At 41.0% G+C, this 17,846-nt stretch overlaps 1 protein-coding gene across 3 annotated transcripts in view; it reads right to left on the bottom strand.

Moving 5' to 3' along the window:
* UBE3C (ubiquitin protein ligase E3C) overlaps positions 1 to 17,846 on the bottom strand; it is a 496,047-nt gene that overhangs the window by 401,927 nt on the left and 76,274 nt on the right. For 2 of the 3 annotated variants that reach the window (XM_029588499.1, XM_029588500.1), the window contains 5 exons: positions 17,645 to 17,802; positions 9,470 to 9,623; positions 7,285 to 7,505; positions 3,186 to 3,340; positions 1,237 to 1,424 (listed from right to left, as the gene is read on the bottom strand). In XM_029588499.1, coding sequence (XP_029444359.1) covers positions 1,237 to 1,424; positions 3,186 to 3,340; positions 7,285 to 7,505; positions 9,470 to 9,623; positions 17,645 to 17,802 — 876 coding nt within the window. The remainder of the gene's footprint in view (positions 1 to 1,236; positions 1,425 to 3,185; positions 3,341 to 7,284; positions 7,506 to 9,469; positions 9,624 to 17,644; positions 17,803 to 17,846) is intronic. The other variant, XM_029588501.1, reaches the window with a different exon arrangement.

Below are 17,846 nucleotides of genomic sequence, written 5' to 3'. Positions count from 1 at the left end.
AACTATAATATTTTGTATTTTTAGACCATTTTTCCAATTTTAGCTTAAAGAGGTTTATCACAGTTTTTCAGGTATAATAATCTTCTGCCCGAAAAAAACTACAATCTAAGTAGTTACTAGGACAAGGGGGAGATAAAATAACTTGCCCAAGCTCATACAAAATGTCAGTGGGAGAAGCAGGATTTGAATCCTGGGATCCAATTGTCTAACCGCTAGGCCATTTCCATCCCTAAGTACAGCAATACTATGTCAAATACAGTCATGGAAGTCTCTGGAGAAATCTGCATTATGGCCAACAGTTCTTGTTTGAGGTTTATACATTTCAGTTTTTTCAATATAGAGCTAATGTAAGACTGCCTATCAAAAATGACAAGGATAAAAGGCACAATCACTCCCCCAACTTCTCTCCTTCTCCATGCCCTCCTTCTCCATGCCCCCCCCCCTCCCCGGGGGAATGGTCCTTTTCTTAGCCTTGGAAAGTCAATGTGTAAAACAGTTTTCACAGTGGTAAAAGTCTGTGCATTGTTGCACTGCATGCATACAAATGGCAGTCTTTACATTTCCTGTGATAAATGCATTTTAATTCTATTTCATGTTCAATTAAGGTTGATAAGTGACAATTGTTGGTGGAATATCAAATGTGGGCCATTTTCTTTTTAATTCATTTTATTTCTTTAAATTTTATTTTGCTGCTTTTATGTATTTTACTGCAGTTTTATGATGTAGAAATATATGTAGTTTTTTACATTATGCATGTTTTAATTGTAAGCCGCTCAGAATTTTAAATGATGCAGCATATAAATTTTGTAAAATAAATAAATAAATCTCCCCAAAAGAAAGCATAAATACAATTTTTGGAACACAACACGGAGTGACCACACAAACATAGCAAATTCTAAAACAATGAGATTTTAATTAATTATTTAGAATTTCAACAAATTCCTGCAGGAATAGCCGTGCATTAACAGTCCTGCTATATTTATATTCACAACATAATTCGTTAGCGATTGTTATCCTTTTGGCACCCTACAAATCAGCTATGCCAGATTTCATCCAAACAAAGTTACACCAAGAAATATGGTAACTATTTCAAAAAGATTCTGCTCATGGTGAAGAAGAGGAGAAACCAAGGAGGAGGAAGTTTACTCTCTGTTTCCAGCCAAAAAAATAAATAAATAAAAGTATATGTAACTGTTAAACTATTTCTTTAAGAATGGCAGCATTTTTCATACTTGCCTGACTCTTGGCACCATCATTCGGTGTTGCACCATAAGTATATGGCAGATAGATGCCATCAATGTGAAGACTTCCTCACTAGCGGAATCCCTCCACACCATATTTAGTAGGGTATTCGTCTGCTGTTTTGTATCCATTTTCTTCAGGCATTCTTCAGTGATATACTGTACTGAAATCGTGCCATCACCCTATAATTACAGAAAGCAGCCTTCCTTAGCGTTTTAAACCTTACTTGAAATGCAGTAATACAAATTCCCCTTGATAAGTGGCATCAGAAGCACTTTCTGTACCAAATCCATCAGCATCATTGTTAGAGATGCTTTAACATTCTGCCTCCCCCCACAGGCTGTTTTTTTTTTGCTTTTTGTCACTACCCTGTGTTCAGTAATTTTCAGCTGCATGCTGCTCCTGCAAACTGAAAAGTGTGTTCAAAATATCTGGTATACCAGTAGAGGGCTCTGTAGGCCCTGCCAATAAGCAATCCCAAATCCACTGCCCCATTTCTTCAGGTGCTTTAACAGAAAGCAGGTGCCCCAAACTCCAAAGCAGCCGGTTACCGCAGAGGCCTTTAGCCAGCATGGGAAAGGTTTTAAAAATTAAACCTACAAACATCAATGTTCAGTTCTCAGAAACACTACAGGACTGATTGTTACTAAAGGTGGATGAGGACTGAAAACAATGGTTTTAAAAAGGTTAGACAAATGACAGGCATCCGGAGGACACAAAAGTTTCAGTTTCACCCATGACTTAAAAGAGGTCGTCATCACCGGTTTGCACTATATATGGTGCTGGCACAATAGATGGGGGGTGACATGGAAGAACTTGGATCCTATCAAAATGAAATGTCTCTTTAAACTCCAATACCGAAATATAAACTACAGAGAATATAGAGTATGATTCCAAATTAGATGGAAAGAGGGGCATCAATCCTTCAAAACTGATCTGTTTCATTAATTTCATACTATATTTAATACAGATTTCCCTTGTAGAAATCATAACACGTGTTAAGACATGCTCAACATGTTCATTTGAGATTGTGTTTTTGCTTAGTAAAATGCATAATTATATATTGTGTACGGACTATGATGTTTATACATTAGTGGATATACCATGAAGAAAGCAGTGTGCTGTGTTAGATCACTTCTTGGCACACAGAAATAAAAGTCAATAAACAAAGTATAGGTGATACCTTATTACTGGCCTAACATAAAAAATGTGTGATCAGTTTAAGAGAACTATCCTCCCTTCACTATTTCATTGCTGAATGAGCTATGAATAATCTTGCAAGCAAATCACAAATTATATTACAATGGTGATATGTGGTGTTTGTTTTCTAAGCTGTAAAGTAAAAGGAATGGAGATGGGGTGATACATTGATAGACCTGAGGGAGACTATCAATATAATTTAAAGTTACATAAACACTGCATCAGATAATGGTGAGGAAACCTATATCCTTATCGGATCCCTTATGTTTGTTTCAAAGTACTCAAATCTCATAACCTTCACTAAACTCCTTCTCTCCACTTTTTAATTCTGTCTGAAAACTCACTTCTTACACAAAGCATTTTGTCTATCCATAAACCCCCAACATCTTTTATTCCCTTTTTGCTATAATAGTCACAAATCATCTCAGTACTTTGCCTTCTCTTCTTTAAAGAATCTTGTTCATCACCATTGTCTTATGGTAGCCCTTTGTAATAAGAGTCATTCAAACTACTGGCCTCTTCTCCGGCTCATGATATAAATGTTATTTTATTTTTCATATTCTCTTACAAATGTACAACCCTGCTTATATCAATGGTACTTCATTTAAAAATAAATTCCTAGAAAGGTGGAAGCTCTCTTTTGAATTGGTCAATTTTCCCAAACAGTACATACAGAGTGGGAGACATCCCACTGGAAAGGAGGCTCAAGAAGCCTGTTTAATAGGTTGTACTTTGAGTCTTACAGTTGTGGTCACCATTTTACCGATTTCTTCATCCTCATCTTCTGAGTCACTTGTAACCTCTTGACTGTTTTTACCAGTTGTAGAAACTGGTACTTGAGAAAGGAAGATCTGCAATACCCTTAGATACATAAGGAGGCCTCCTTCTGAAAGGGTTCCTATAAAAGCATTGAAATCAGAAAGCTGAAATTAACCATTTATCACTATTTCATCACAATACACAGTCTAATCTGCTTAGCACAGAATTTCCTTGCATTTTTCAATATAAGTCCTTTATTAGTATTTCAAACAGATGAAATGTAAGTTATCTAAATTGTTCTTGCATGCTGTAGTCTAGGTCAGGGCTTCCCAAACCTGTCTTTATAACCTCATAGCTAGTTGGGTTTTCCGGATATCCACAATGAATATGCATGAGACAGATTTGCAAACACTGGTTTCCGATATTTGCAGAATTCATTGTGGATATCCTGAAAACCCAATTGACTAGAGTCACCAGGAAGCTGATCTAAGGTTCAGAGAAGCTCTCAGAGAACTGTAAAAGTCCCACTTCCAGCACATATTACAAAAAGTGACAACCTGCAAAAACTAATAGGAGATTCCCTCAGAAAGTAACAGAATCCATACATACTAGATGATTTCATTATTAATACAGAAGTAATACCATGAAACAACCACTATTTGTGCAAGCTATACTGCACCCATCTTATGTGTTAGCAAACATTCCATCATGTAAAATAAATTTTGTGATTCCTCTTATACAGGGTGGGCCCTGGAAAAGTAGCCTGCTTCCAATGCACTGGTATTGGAGGCGGGCGACTTTTCCATGGGCCACCCTGTATATTGTATTAAGGGCACAACCCCAAGTTTCCTGCGGTGGTTCAGAGTTAAATTCTGCAGCAAGGGTTCCAAAATTCAACAAAGGTTTTTAAATTTAGTGGCATATTTGCATAAAATGTACATATATATTTTACATATATAAAGCTATTTTACATTATAAAAAGATAAAGTAGATTTTTAGACTTTGTGGTTTAGCTGAATATTTTAAGGTCCATACTCAAAAGCTATTTAGACAGACAAGTAAAAGTTATCCGTCTAAATGGCAAAAACGGCATATTCCAAGACTTATTTGGGATGGCAGATGAAATTTAATGTGGATAAGTGCAAGGTGAAGCATATAGGGAAAAATAACCCATGCTATAGTTACACGATGTTAGGTTCCATATTAGGTGCTACAACCCAAGAAAGAGATCTAGGCGTCATAGTGGATAACACATTGAAATCGTCGGTTCAGTGTGCTGCGGCAGTCAAAAAAGCAAACAGAATGTTAGGAATTATTAGAAAGGGAATGGTGAATAAAACGGAAAATGTCATAATGCCTCTATCGCTCTATGGTGAGACCGCACCTTGAATACTGTGTACAATTCTGGTTGTCGCATCTCAAAAAAGATATAATTGCGATGGAGAAGGTATAGAGAAGGGCTACCAAAATGATAAGGGGAATGGAACAGCTCCCCTATGAGGAAAGACTAAAGAGGTTAGGACTTTTCAGCTTGGAGAAGAGACGGCTGAGGGGGGATATGATAGAGGTGTTTAAAATCATGAGAGGTCTAGAACCGGTAGATGTGAATTGGTTTTTTACTCTTTCGGATAATAGGAGGACTAGGGGGCACTCCATGAAGTTAGCATGTGGCACATTTAAAACTAATCGGAGAAAGTTCTTTTTCACTCAATGCACAATTAAACTCTGGAATGTGTTGCCAGAAGATGTGGTTAGTGCAGTTAGTATAGCTGTGTTTAAAAAAGGATTGGATAAGTTCTTGGAGGAGGAGAAGTCCATTACCTGCTATTAATTAAGTTGACTTAGAAAATAGCCACTGCTATGACTAGCAATAGTAACATGGAATAGACTTAGTTTTTGGGTACTTGCCAGGTTCTTATGGCCTGGATTGGCCACTGTTGGAAGCAGGATGCTGGGCTTGATGGACCCTTGGTCTGACCTAGTATGGCATGTTCTTATGTTCTTATGGCAGCAAAAAGGGAGAGGATAACACCCCTCCCCGATTGCCTATGGGTACACACCATCTTAATCTGGCCCTGGGTGAACCTTGTGGGATTCGCAGTCATGGAGACTTCTGGTAGACAGATACTAGAGGATGAGTCACTGCTGTGGAGTTTAGGGGAAGACCTGGATAAAAAGCAAAGCTTTGACTTTTAATCCGGAAAATGAGGTAACAAGTTTCCAGGTGAAATGTTAGAGGGCTGCTGTGTTCCTATATTTTAGGGACAGAGCAGCTGAATGAACGAAGCCTCATGCATATTAGTCTAGTTGCAACCAGTGACAGGATGTAGGGAAAGGCCTGTTGAGAGGATCAAAGTTCCCTCATGGGAGTGTAGAAGAGCGGAAATTGGAAAAGATTCAGAGGCCAAATGATTCACATATTTGAAGATAAAACAAAGTGTTTTAAATTTTATTCTTTTATCATTGAGATTAGCAATGGCTGTCAACCATTTCCAATGCTCTCCCCCTTTCTTTTCTTCTTCCATCACCATGCCTCTCCTCATCCAAATCATCTCTCCTTTCCCACTTTTTCTTCTATCCGCTCTCCTCCTCCCTCTTCAGATTCTCTCCCTTTCCCTCCTCCTAGCCTATATCTCCCCTTTCCCATCTTTTCCGTTTCTTCCTTTCCCTCCTCCATTCTGTCTCACCCCCTTGCCATCCTCTGTCCCACCCCTTTCCCTACCTATGCGTCTCCCATCTCTCTGCCCTCTAAGGTTGATTCCCCCCACTCCCTTCCTCTATTCAGCAGAACATGAGTGGCATTTTGTGCCAAGTCTACATCTTTATTGCCACTACAACTAACTCGTGTTTTGTCCATGCGAGAACATAGTGAAGTGCAAGTCAAAGCACCAGTATGCCTGGACAGCAAGCAGGAGGCATATGCATCATGAATGGCAACTCTCCTCACCAGATTGTGGCCATGCGGTGGGGGAGTGCATCCATGCATCCAGCCAGCTACCATTCCCCTCTTGGTTTACTGCAATTCTATAGGGATTGGGGAATTATGTGGTAAGAGATGGATTTTGTGGTCCAGGTAGAGGCATAAAAGGAGACTAAAAGCCCTGATTCAGAGCAGGACTACCAAAACCATTTTATAATTTAGTTAACAGTTGATGGAAAAAATTCCTTCAAAATATCCCCTTCTCTTGCATAGAAGCACAGAATATGATGTCAAAAAAGAACCATAAGGCCCATTTAGTCTGAAAACTTTTATTCCTGGTGCAATACCATAAACTTCAGTTGATTTCTGGTCTTCTATTTACTTCTTCACAATTAAAGATCCTCTATGCTAATCCCAGGCTTTCTGGAATTGTTACTGTTTTTGCCTTTACCATCTCCAGTAGGAGGAGACTATTTTATGCATCCACTACCCTTTCTATGAAGAAATGTTTTCTAGCATTACTTTATGACGCACTTTAATTTTTTGCACTCCTCTTGTACTACACAGGCTTGATTCCTAATCAGCTCATTTATCCCCCAGTGGGCTCTGAAATCCATCTCACCTTCCCTTCTTTTTGCACCAGCAATACTATGAATATGCTTGTATTCTGGTAAGCAGAGAATTTCGATAGGCATTTGAATTTATCTCCCTCCAGTCCTGCCCCCAAATCTTCTCTTCTTCTGGGGATCCTGCGACATTACACTCATATGCTCATTTATTAAGGCGAGGCATGTCTGGGATGAACAGGCTAGTTGGGGTCTGGGCATTCAATCAATTTGTTAGCAGAACTGACGACAAGCACTGCTACCTTCCTCCACCTAAAAGGAAGCAGGCATGCTACTCAGACTGTACTGAGCTGTGCCAGGAGCAGGACTTACATGAAGCCTTTGCTACACTGGGAACAAGCATGGGATGGGTCCCCTTTTTCCCTTTAAAAGACCAATACTACTGCAAGCCAGCCCAAAGTGTAATATTGCCAGCAGTTATACCAGACTGTGACCATTCACACAGTAATGCACAATGATAACTCCCCAAACCACTTGGCTGAGGGTGAAGTAAGCTTATACATTTATTTTTGTAACTAAAGAAACAGACTTCCATACCCAAATGTGTTTCACCAGCTGTTAAAATGAAATAAAAAAGCCATGGAGCTCTAGTACTTCCACTTGGTCGGCTGCTTTCTGTAAATAGTAGTCCATTCAGAAAGAGTTCATATGGGAAAGAGGTCTCCACATCAATCAGTGCTGGAATTATGAAGTGGAATATCTGATCTGTAAAAGGTGCAGCCAGAACTTCTTCTGTGAAGGCAGTAAAAACTTGTTGCCTGTAGAAAAAAAATTATTACCGTTCTTTATACATGATGTACATATTACAATAGCCAGTAACAAAGTCAAAAAAGTGCCAAACTATAGTTTTAAAAAATGTGCTACTGATCTCAGACTGAACTTATTCCAGTCAGCTTTTGCTTTTGGCTAAAGCAGTGTGTGAAAAATCCCCAGCCTGGGATTCTATCAGATGACGGAATATGCTGCACTGTCAATATGCTAGAAACTACAGTCTTTATTCAAAGAAGTCACATGCTTTTCTGATCTCTGGTATCAGCAAAAGGCCAAGGGCATCTGATCAGATCTGGTGTGTTCTATACCATCTTAATGATCTGTAGCTAACATTTCCATCACCCAAACTCAATAATTCACACAATAAAATACTTATCAATATTTCTTTTTATATTTTTAATATTACCTCTCCAGTATTTCTGTAAAATCATAAGAAGGTACTGGCATGAATTATATTATAGAAAAAAAATATCTAATGGGACACTCATACAAATAAGCATCATGTATGAGTCAGAGGACTAAAACCCTTTTAATCACTAGTTCCAAGTGAAGTCATCAGTTTCTATTTTTTGTCTTTTGTTATTCTTGCAAATAAAATAGTATTTAAAAGCAGACCATCACCTAAATTCCTGAGTTATTCCTTCAACATGTCTATCATTGTCATAATTCAGGTCAAGCAAAAATTAACATATTACATCTTTTCCTCCTCCTCCAGGGATGACCATACCATACAGGGACCTAGACTCCTCTTCCGTATATAACCTTAATGAAGTAATTTAGCTACTCTTTGCTCTACTCAGATCTGCAATCTTTTTGGGGCAGGGCCAATATAAACATGAGGCTTACTTATATAAACTTTATAGTCATATCTGGCAACTCTCCAGGTTTCACCTGAAGATTATGGAATTTTGCTATTTCTGGGTCTCCAGAGACACCTGAGAAATCTCCAGGTACTGGCACTACCTTCAGCTTTGAGCTGCATCCTGAATTGGCCATATAGGCTGGTAGGAGGCAGAGACATTGATCTGGCAGGCCAGAGGAAGTAGTAGTGTGTAAACCGGCAATGGCTGAACTGGCTAGGACAGTGGCTTCAGAAAGAGGAGGGGAGAGTGCCGGGATCATCCTGTGAGGAAGAGGAAGGGGAACAGGGAAGAGTGTTGGGGTCATTCTCAGGAGGGGGTGAGACAGAGTGCATGGGTGTGTAACAGAGACAGAGAGTGCTGGGGGTTTGAGGGTTTGGAAGAGAGAAAGTGGATGCACCCCTTCTTCCCCCATTACTCCAACACCAACCTGAAGGGTGACCAGAACTCTAAAGTTTCCAGGATTGTTGCAGTGCTATGCAATACAAAATTTAAAAAAAAACTACTTTGAAAAGAAGAATAAAACTGCAGTGCCAAAACAATCTCAAAGAATGAATTCTTGCTTTAGGATTACCTCACTGCTTGTTTCAATATCTACAAAGTAGTACGGAAAATAAACCAAATAATAATCTAGTAAAGAAAACAACAACAGTTTGTCCCATGACAGTATAGCAGTTTAACTTTACATTATAAATGTTCATTTTATACACCTCAACTTTCAGTTTCTGCATGCCTCCACTAACTTCTTGTGGTTTTTCATTCCTTTCAGTCTAAGAAATGGAATTGGAAAAAAATGTTTTTTTGTTTTAGATCATTATTAAATCTTCCATTTGATTTCCAACCAGATTTGAAATTTTAAGTAAGTTCTAAAACAATGTCAGGAAAAAGGTGGTAGGAAGATATTGATCAAATTATGTCAATATCTCTTTATTGAACTATTTCTGCTTCTATTATTCTTATAATAATAAGCAGTCTTGCATGCATTAAGTTTTGTAATTCTCACATCAAATTCACAGCCATAATCAAGTCAATCACGTCAACAATTGCTTCACAATGTAAAACACAATAAATGAAGTGGGTCCTGTCCTTACCGTGCACCATCTGGGCAGGAGCTATATGTAAAGTGCAATGGTTTCAGAGTATTGTCTAGCAGCGTTTTCGCAACAGGAACTCGCGAAACATCAATATACTCTATGCTGGGTGGAAGTTTGTTATTAATTAACAAGTAAAGAGCCCTGTAATATTCTGAAAAAAAAAAAGAGAAGAAAACAGTTATTAATTTGAGCTTTCTTAGACTTGCTGACGTCCAAAGAAAACAAGAAAATTCTTTTTCACTCAGCGCATAGTTAAGCTCTGGAATTATGTGCCAGAGGATGTGGTTACAGCAGTTAGTATAACTGGGTTTAAAAAAAAGGTTTGGATAAGCTCCTAGAGGATAAATCCATAAACTGCTATGATTGTAATTAATAAGCAATAGTAGCTTGTGATCTATCTAATATTTGGGTACTTGCCAGGTACTTGTGACTTGGCTTGGCCAGTTGGAAACAGCTTGATGGACCCTTGGTCTGACCTAGTATGGCATATCCTATGTTCTTATGATACAATGTTTGATGCTAATTAACTTCTTTAAAACAACAAATAATAGTCAAATCATTTCTTGGGACATCTACTAAACTACCGTATTTTTCGCTCCATAAGACGCACTTTTTTCCCCAAACGTGGGGGGGAAATGACTATGCGTCTTATGGAGCGAATATAAAAAAAGAACTAACTACAACCCCCCCCCCCCCCTCCTCCTCCAAGACCTACCAAAAGTCCCTGGTGGTCCAGCAGGGATCCGGGAGTGATCTCCTGCACTTGGGCCGTCTGCTGCCAGTAATCAAAATAGCACCGATGGCCCTTTGCCCTTACTATGTCACAGGGGCTACCAGTGCCATTGGTCAGCCCCTGTCACATGGTAGGAGTAATGGACGGGCGAAGATGCTTAACCTCCTGCAGATAACCCCTGTTACACATCGCACTCCAGCGGCAGTGAATCAGATACTTTAAAAAAAGGTTCCCTAAGCTCAGTCAGGAAGGAAAGCCAATTTAGAACTTGTCTTCCTATCCTCAGACATTAACATCCTTATGAAAAGGATATAATGATCTACCAAATCAAATGCTGCTATCATGTCTAAACAAAATCAGAAGAGCACTTTTGCCTTTATACAGCGTTGGAGATCCTTCTGCGCTTGATAAAATGCTATTTTGATGCTGTGGCCTGCCCAAAAACTGACTTGGCAAACATCTGAACAATTGCTCTCTTCTAAACTTGCAGGTAATTGAATATGACCCACTCTTTCAATTAATTTTGTCATAAATGGTATATCAGCTAGACCAAGAAAAAGAGACATGTGGCAGTCCCAAACAATGGAGGAAGTGGTCATGAAGATCTGCTAAAAACATTTTGTAGTAACATCTGTGATATCTTTTGAAGCCTGGTTTCTTGTCTATCGTTGGAGCCGAACGTAAGTCAAACTCAATTTTCAAAACTTTAAAGAAAGCAGAGTTGCTTACCTGTAACAGGTGTTCTCCCAGGACAGCAGGATGCAGTCCTCACATTTGGTGACGTCACTGGACGGAGCCCTATTATGGAAAACTTTTCTGTCAAAGTTTCTAGAACTTTTGACTGGCACACTGAGCATGCCGAGCATGCCATAATCCCTGTAGCTACAGGGGTCTCCCTTCAGTCTCGTTTGTAGCAAAAGGTACGAGCGAAAAAATAAAATAATAAAATGTTTCGGACCCAACTCCACAAGGTGGCGGGTGGGTTTCGTGAGGACTACATCCTGCTGTCCTGGGAGAACACCTGTTACAGGTAAGCAACTCTGCTTTCTCCCAGGACAAGCAGGGCGGTAGTCCTCACATGTGGGTGATTAGCAAGCTACAGGCTGACTCATATTTGTTTGGACCAACAGCGTACAACTTGTGCAACAGGAACAACTGGCGTACTGTTGGGAAAAATGAGGCAGCCTGAAAATCACAGCAGATCGGATGTGGAAAGAGTTGGGATTATACTGGAAATAAGTTCTTCAAGACGGATTGGCCAAAGGCAGAGTCTTGACGTCCTTCCTTGTCCAGGCAGTAATGTGCTGCAAATGTGTGTAGAGAACTCCATGTTGAAGCTTTACTGATCTCAGCAATCAGTACTGAACAATAGTGTGTTACTGAGGTTGCCATGGCTCTTACTGAATGCGCCTTCACTCGTCCCGGGAGAGGAAGGCCTGCTTTTTTCATAGCAGAATTCGATACAGTCAGTTGGAGAGAGTTTGTTTGCCCACTGCAACTCCTAGTCTGTTTTTGTCAAAAGAAACAAAAAGAGTTGGGTGGGTTTCCTATGGACTGCAGTGCGGTCTAAGTAAAATGCAAGTGCACATTTACAGTCCAAGGTGTGTAAAACCTGCTCGCCTTGGTGAGAGTGAAGCCTTGGGAAAAAGGTGGGAAGACTATAGACTGATTTAAGTGAAAGTCAGTAACCACCTTGGGAAAGAATTTAGGGTGAGTACGGAGGACCACTCGGTCATGTAGGAACCTTGTATAGAGTGAGTATGTGACAAGTGCTTGTAACACTAACCCTTCAAGCAGATGTAATGGCTACTAGGAAGAGAACTTTCCATGTAAAACATTAACATCGCAGGAGTGCAAAGGCTCAAACAGGGAGCGCATGAGTCTTGTAAGTACTACATTTAGGTCCCATTCAGTGACTGGTGGTTGTAGAGGGGGGGCTCAAGTTATAGTAGGCCCCTCATAAACCAACTCACAAGGGGTTGCGCTGTTACCGGGGCATCCCCCACTCCCTTGTGGTACACTGAGATGACACTCAGGTGTACCCTCACCGAGGAAGTCTGGCGACCAGATTCTGAAAGGTGCCAGAGATAGTCTAAAAGAGATGGAGTGAGGCAGGAAAAAGGGTCGATACCTTTTTGTGTGCACCATATGGTAAATCTATTCCACTTAGAATGATAGGATTTTTGTGTGGAAGGCTTTCATGATGCTACAAGCACTTGAGAGACATCAGTTGAAAGTTTGAGCAGTTGCAGGATCAAGCTTTCAACATCCAGGCTGTGAGGGATAGGGTCTGAAGGTTCGGATGGCGAACATGCCTTGGTTCTGAGTTATGAGAATGGGCACTGTGCCCAGGCAAATGGGTACTCTGATTGAGAGGTCGGGAAGCATGGGAAACCACACTTGTCGAGGCCTGTACAAGGCTATGAGTATCACTGATCCTTTCTCCTGCTGTAGCTTCATGAGAGTTTTGGCTATCAGCGGTATCAGGGGATATGCGTATAGGAGGCCTGTGTTCCAGGAGCGAGCGAAGAGGTCCATGGCTAACTTGTTTTGTTGCCTGTGCAGGGAGCAGAATCTGTCCTCTTTGTGCTTCAGTTTGGATGCAAAGAGGTCTAGTGTTGGTTGACCCCAGCGTTGGAAGATTCTGGTCGGTACCACAGGATCCAGAGACCACTTGTGGGGATGGAAATGTCGACTGAGGCGATCTGCTACTACATTTTGTATGCCTGCAAGATAAGTGGCCCAGAGATACATGGAGTGTGCAAGGCCCAGGCCCAGATCTGCGCGGCTTCTTGGCAGAGGAAATAAGAGCCTGTGCCACCCTACTTGTTCAAGTACCACATTGCAACTATGTTGTGTGTTTGTATGAAGTCTTGTGTTGAAAGGCAGTCCTTGAACGCACAGAGAGCATAACGTATAGCTCAAAGCTCGAGGAAGTTGATCTGAAACATTGCTTCGAGCTGTGTCCAAGTACCTTGGGTTTGAAGATTGTTCACCTGAGCTCCCCAACCCAAGCTGGATGCGTCTGTGGTTAAAGTCATTTGTGGAACTGGTTGCTGGAAGGGTAGACCTATTAGCAAGCTGGCTTCATTTGTCCACCAGAGAAGCGATAATCGCAGCTGGTTGGTTACTTGAATCTGGGATGAAAGTGGTTGAGTGGCTTGGAGCCACTGAGATTTCAAAGTCTATTGAGTGATTCTCATGGCCAGCCTGGCCATAGGAGTGACGTGGACCATGGAAGCCATGTGGCCCAGCAACATTAGGAATTGATGGGCTGAGGCTGTTTTCTTTGTACGCAGAGACGTAGCCAGCTTGGAGAGTGTCTCTGCCCGGTTGATGGTCAGGAAAGCCTTTGCGACTGTTGTGTCTAGATCTGCTCCGATGAAAGTAAGGAGGTGAGATGGAATGAGGTGAGATTTTTGGTAGTTTATGAGAAATCCCAATGAGTGTAGCAGATTGATAATGAGATTGAGAGCTCCTGGCTTGGAACGGCTTTTGATCAGCCAGTCATCCAGGTAAGGAAATAAGTGTATGTTTTTCTTGTGTAGATGGGCCGCAGCCACTGCTAGGCACTGTAAATACATGGGGTGCCGAGGCAAGTCCGAAACTACTGATAATGTTTATGTCCCACTAAGAAACGCAGGTATTTGTGGTGATGTGAGAATATTGGAATGTGAGCACAAGCGTCCTGAAGATCCAGAGAACATAGCCAATCTTTTTTTTATAGAAGGGGAAGCATGGTGCCCAGGGACACCATCCTGAATTTTTCTTTTTGTAGAAATCTGTTGAGATTGCAGAGGTCTAGGTTGGGGCAGAGGCCACCTGATTTCTTTGGACTGAAAAAATAGCGGGAGTAGAATCCTCTGCCCTGCTGTGCCCGGGGAACGGCTTCCACAGCCCTGGCACCCAGAAGGGTGGAGAGTTCTGACTCTAGAAGGGTCATGTGATCTTTTTGCATCCACATTGGATTGGGTGGTGAATCCGGGTGTACCATGAGGAAGTTTAGATGGTATCCCTGGGTTATGATAGATAGAACCCATTGGTCTGTGGTAATGTTGAGCCAGTTGGTTATGAAGTGGTGAATTCGACCTCCTATTGGCAAATCTGGGTCTGGATTTGTGGAGCGGCTGCTGTTCTCTGGAAAGGTTTCAAAATCCAGAGGCTTGGCCTGTCTGAGGTGGTGGCTGAGGCCTGGATGTCTTGGGCTGTCAAGGATGTGCTCTCTGAGACGGCCTGGTTGGCCTCACGCAAGATGTAGGTGGGTAGTATCTGCGTGGGCAATAAAGTGGTTTTCTAGGGTTCCTTCTCATGGATCGTCTTACAGAGGAAGGGGCCTCGGTAGTAACTGTGGATAATTGCCGCAGGGTCTCATTATGGTCTTTTAGTTGAGCCACTGCGTTTTGTATCTTGTCTCCAAATGGGTTTTCACCGATACATGGCAAATTAACAAGTTTGTCTTAGACTTCAGGTCTCAAGTCAGATGCTTTCAGCCAGGTGCACCCTCCTGGCGCTGATGCCTGTCGCCGACAAGTGAGAAGCTGTTTCAAAGGAGTCGTAAGCAGCACGCACCTCATTTTTCCCAGCCTCAAGGCCTTTCTGTAGTATGGCGTTGAGACTATCTTGCTGTTGTTGGGTAAGAGAGTCGGCTATTCCCTGAACCTGCTTCCGGAGATTCCTTTGGTACTATGTCATGTAAAGTTGATATGCAGCTATGCATGACACTAGCATAGAGTCCTGGAACATCTTGCGAACCAAAATATCAAGGAATTTTTGGTCTTTGCCAGGAGGTGTTGAAGAGTGAGGGTGTAGTCTTCTGGCCTTCTTCTGTGCAGACTCAACTACCACCAACTGATGGGGGAGTTGTGGCTTTTGGAATCCAGGAATATGTTGGACCAGATAAGTTGCACCTGTCCTCTTATTCACTGGCTGGACAGTACAAAGCACTCCTTACTATTCCATCAATCAAAACAGCAAGACTAACACAAGTAAGAGAAAGGGCGCTATCCTTGGCAAGACCCATACTATGGAACACCATGCCCTTGGAGTTAAGATTACAAAGAGACAGCAAAACCTTTAGAAAAAGCTTAAAAACCTGGCTCTTTAAACAAGCTTATCAAATAGAGAAGGGGGAATAAAACCCGGCGACGTGCAAGGTACGAACAACTGAACACCCACACACACCACCGTAATCAATGTGTGTGTAGTTGTATTTTTATTTTTTTCATTCATCACTATAGGATAAAGGGGAATATATGATAAGGGGAATGGAACAGCTCCCCTATGTGGAAAGACTAAAGAGGTTAGGACATTTCAGCTTGGAGAAGAGACGACTGAGGGGGGATATGATAGAGATGTTTAAAATTATGAGAGGTCTAGAACAGGTAGATGTGAATCAGTTATTTACTTTTTCGGATAATAGAAAGACTAGGGGGCACTCCATGAAGTTAGCATGGGGCACATTTAAAACTGATCGGAGAAAGTTCTTTTTTACTCAATGCATAATTAAACTCTGGAATTTGTTGCCAGAGGATGTGGTTAGTGCAGTTAGTATAGCTGTGTTTAAAAAAGGATTGGATAAGTTCTTGGAGGAGAAGTCCATTACCTGCTATTAAGTTCACTTAGAAAATAGCCACTGCCATTAGCAATGGTAACATGGAATAGACTTAGCTTTTGGGTACTTGCCAGGTTCTTATGGCCTGGATTGGCCACTGTTGGAAACAGGATGCTGGGCTTGATGGACCCTTGGTCTGACCTAGTATGGCATTTTCTTATGTTCTTAAAGTTACAATTATAAAGCTAGTATTGTATTCAAAACTTATACAAAGATTTGGACATTTATCACAAACCAATTATTATTGTTTAAAAACTATGTACCGAACCATTATGGCACCTGGTAAATTGATATATTTTAGCATCATTATTTTATGTGCCTTACTGTAAACCGTTGTGACGTATTCATCTTAACGACGGTATAGAAATGTTTTAAAATAATAAATAAATAAAATAAATCAATACAAGGATGCTCCCAGAGATGATGCTGGAGATACATTAGCACTTCGTGGACAGGAATAGCCATAACTTCTTTCAGAGCATCAACAAATTGGAGAACTTCCAATGTTTTATGGTGTGCGTCCTCCTCTGTAATCAGGTCAAAGGGGATTGTCTCTGACATCTCCCTCACAAAATTAGCCAAAACTCACTCATCTGCTATCAGCGCAGACCTCAGAGCCCTGCCCACAAGGTTACATCAATTGCGCTGCAGCAAGAGGGGCTCACACTCACTTGGCAATTCTGTTTATTCATGGCTTTCTGAAGGCCAAGCCTACACTGAAACATGCATCGCTAAAGGTCTAATTCCATATGAGTTCCAAGTATCTTTTTTGCTGAGTTTTCTAGTTGGCACCACATCAGTGCATGTAAATATAATATTTATGTTGTAAATGATATTTTTGCTTCAGAAGACTGTATTTTTAATGCTTTTCATGTAAAATCTGTTATAAATGCATGTGTGTACGTGTGTGTATAGAGGGTGCAGAGGGTGTAGGGGAGGGAGGCATGTGTGCAAGGCTATAAGATTTACCTAGGGTACATAATATCCTTCTACTAACCATGAGTTCCATGGGATGGGGGGGCTGTCCGTTTATAAAAATATAGATGGCTGGAGGGAACTGGGCTTTTTTTTTTTTTGATGGGCCCAGGACAAAGACTGAATCGGGGCAGGAGGTGGGGAGCCAACACAGAATTTGTTTGCACAGAGAAGCAAAAAAAAAAAAAAAAAAAACCTAGCCCCAGCCCTTACCTTAAGAATCAAGTCATGTTTGTGGTGGATAGGTACCATTAGTTGTCAAGTGCTGCATGTTCTGGGAAGCTTTCAGTGAAAAAGATGCTTATGTGAGACAACACATTCAGTAACTGTAATGTTTTAAAAAAGATCTCTTTAGAAATTATTGAACATAGATTTCCTGCATGAAGCAAGTCCCAAGTCCAGCTTCTGCTCCTTAGGCCTACCACGGCTGGGAACATGGCAGACAGCTCACTCAGGCACTGGAGGAAAGAATCACTGGAGCAGAGATTCTTGGGTTCCAGAAAAAGAGATTCTTGGGTTCCAGAAAAAGCAGAATTCTGTGGACCCTGGCCAAACAACTGCTGCAGAAATGGCTATTCTAGATGGGGGGGGAGTTATAAAAGGGGGGGAAAAATGCAGGTAGTTACAAATGAATCTCAAAGCCCACACTGAGCAGATGTTACAACTCAGCTGGAAATCCAAAGGAGCACAAGGAAGTTGCCAGGCTGAGAATGCCTATGTATTACATAAATAAATCTAAGCCCACAATGACATGTAAACATTTCTGATTAAATAATCTGACATGCTTTTATGATCTATTTATTAAACTTAAATTAGAAATGGTCCGAGGATAAGGACTACACCTATTACTCACCTTTCTGAATCATGTAGTGCAAAATTTGTTCAATTATTGATGTCACATCTCTGGCATCCTGTAACACAGGCAAATACGTATTCTCTGACGTAAATACTTCAATCATTCTCATAGGAAGTGCAAAACTCAAACTGTCATCGCTACAGCACTGCAATAACCTAGAAACAAATCAAAGCACATCAGATGATGTTTACTAATAGAA

The sequence above is a fragment of the Rhinatrema bivittatum genome, chromosome 2 (assembly GCF_901001135.1).
Source record: "Rhinatrema bivittatum chromosome 2, aRhiBiv1.1, whole genome shotgun sequence".
In the NCBI taxonomy this organism is placed as follows: Eukaryota; Metazoa; Chordata; class Amphibia; order Gymnophiona; family Rhinatrematidae; genus Rhinatrema; species Rhinatrema bivittatum.
The sequence above is the reverse complement of the archived record's forward strand: the minus strand, read 5'-3'. Positions and strand labels throughout refer to the sequence as shown.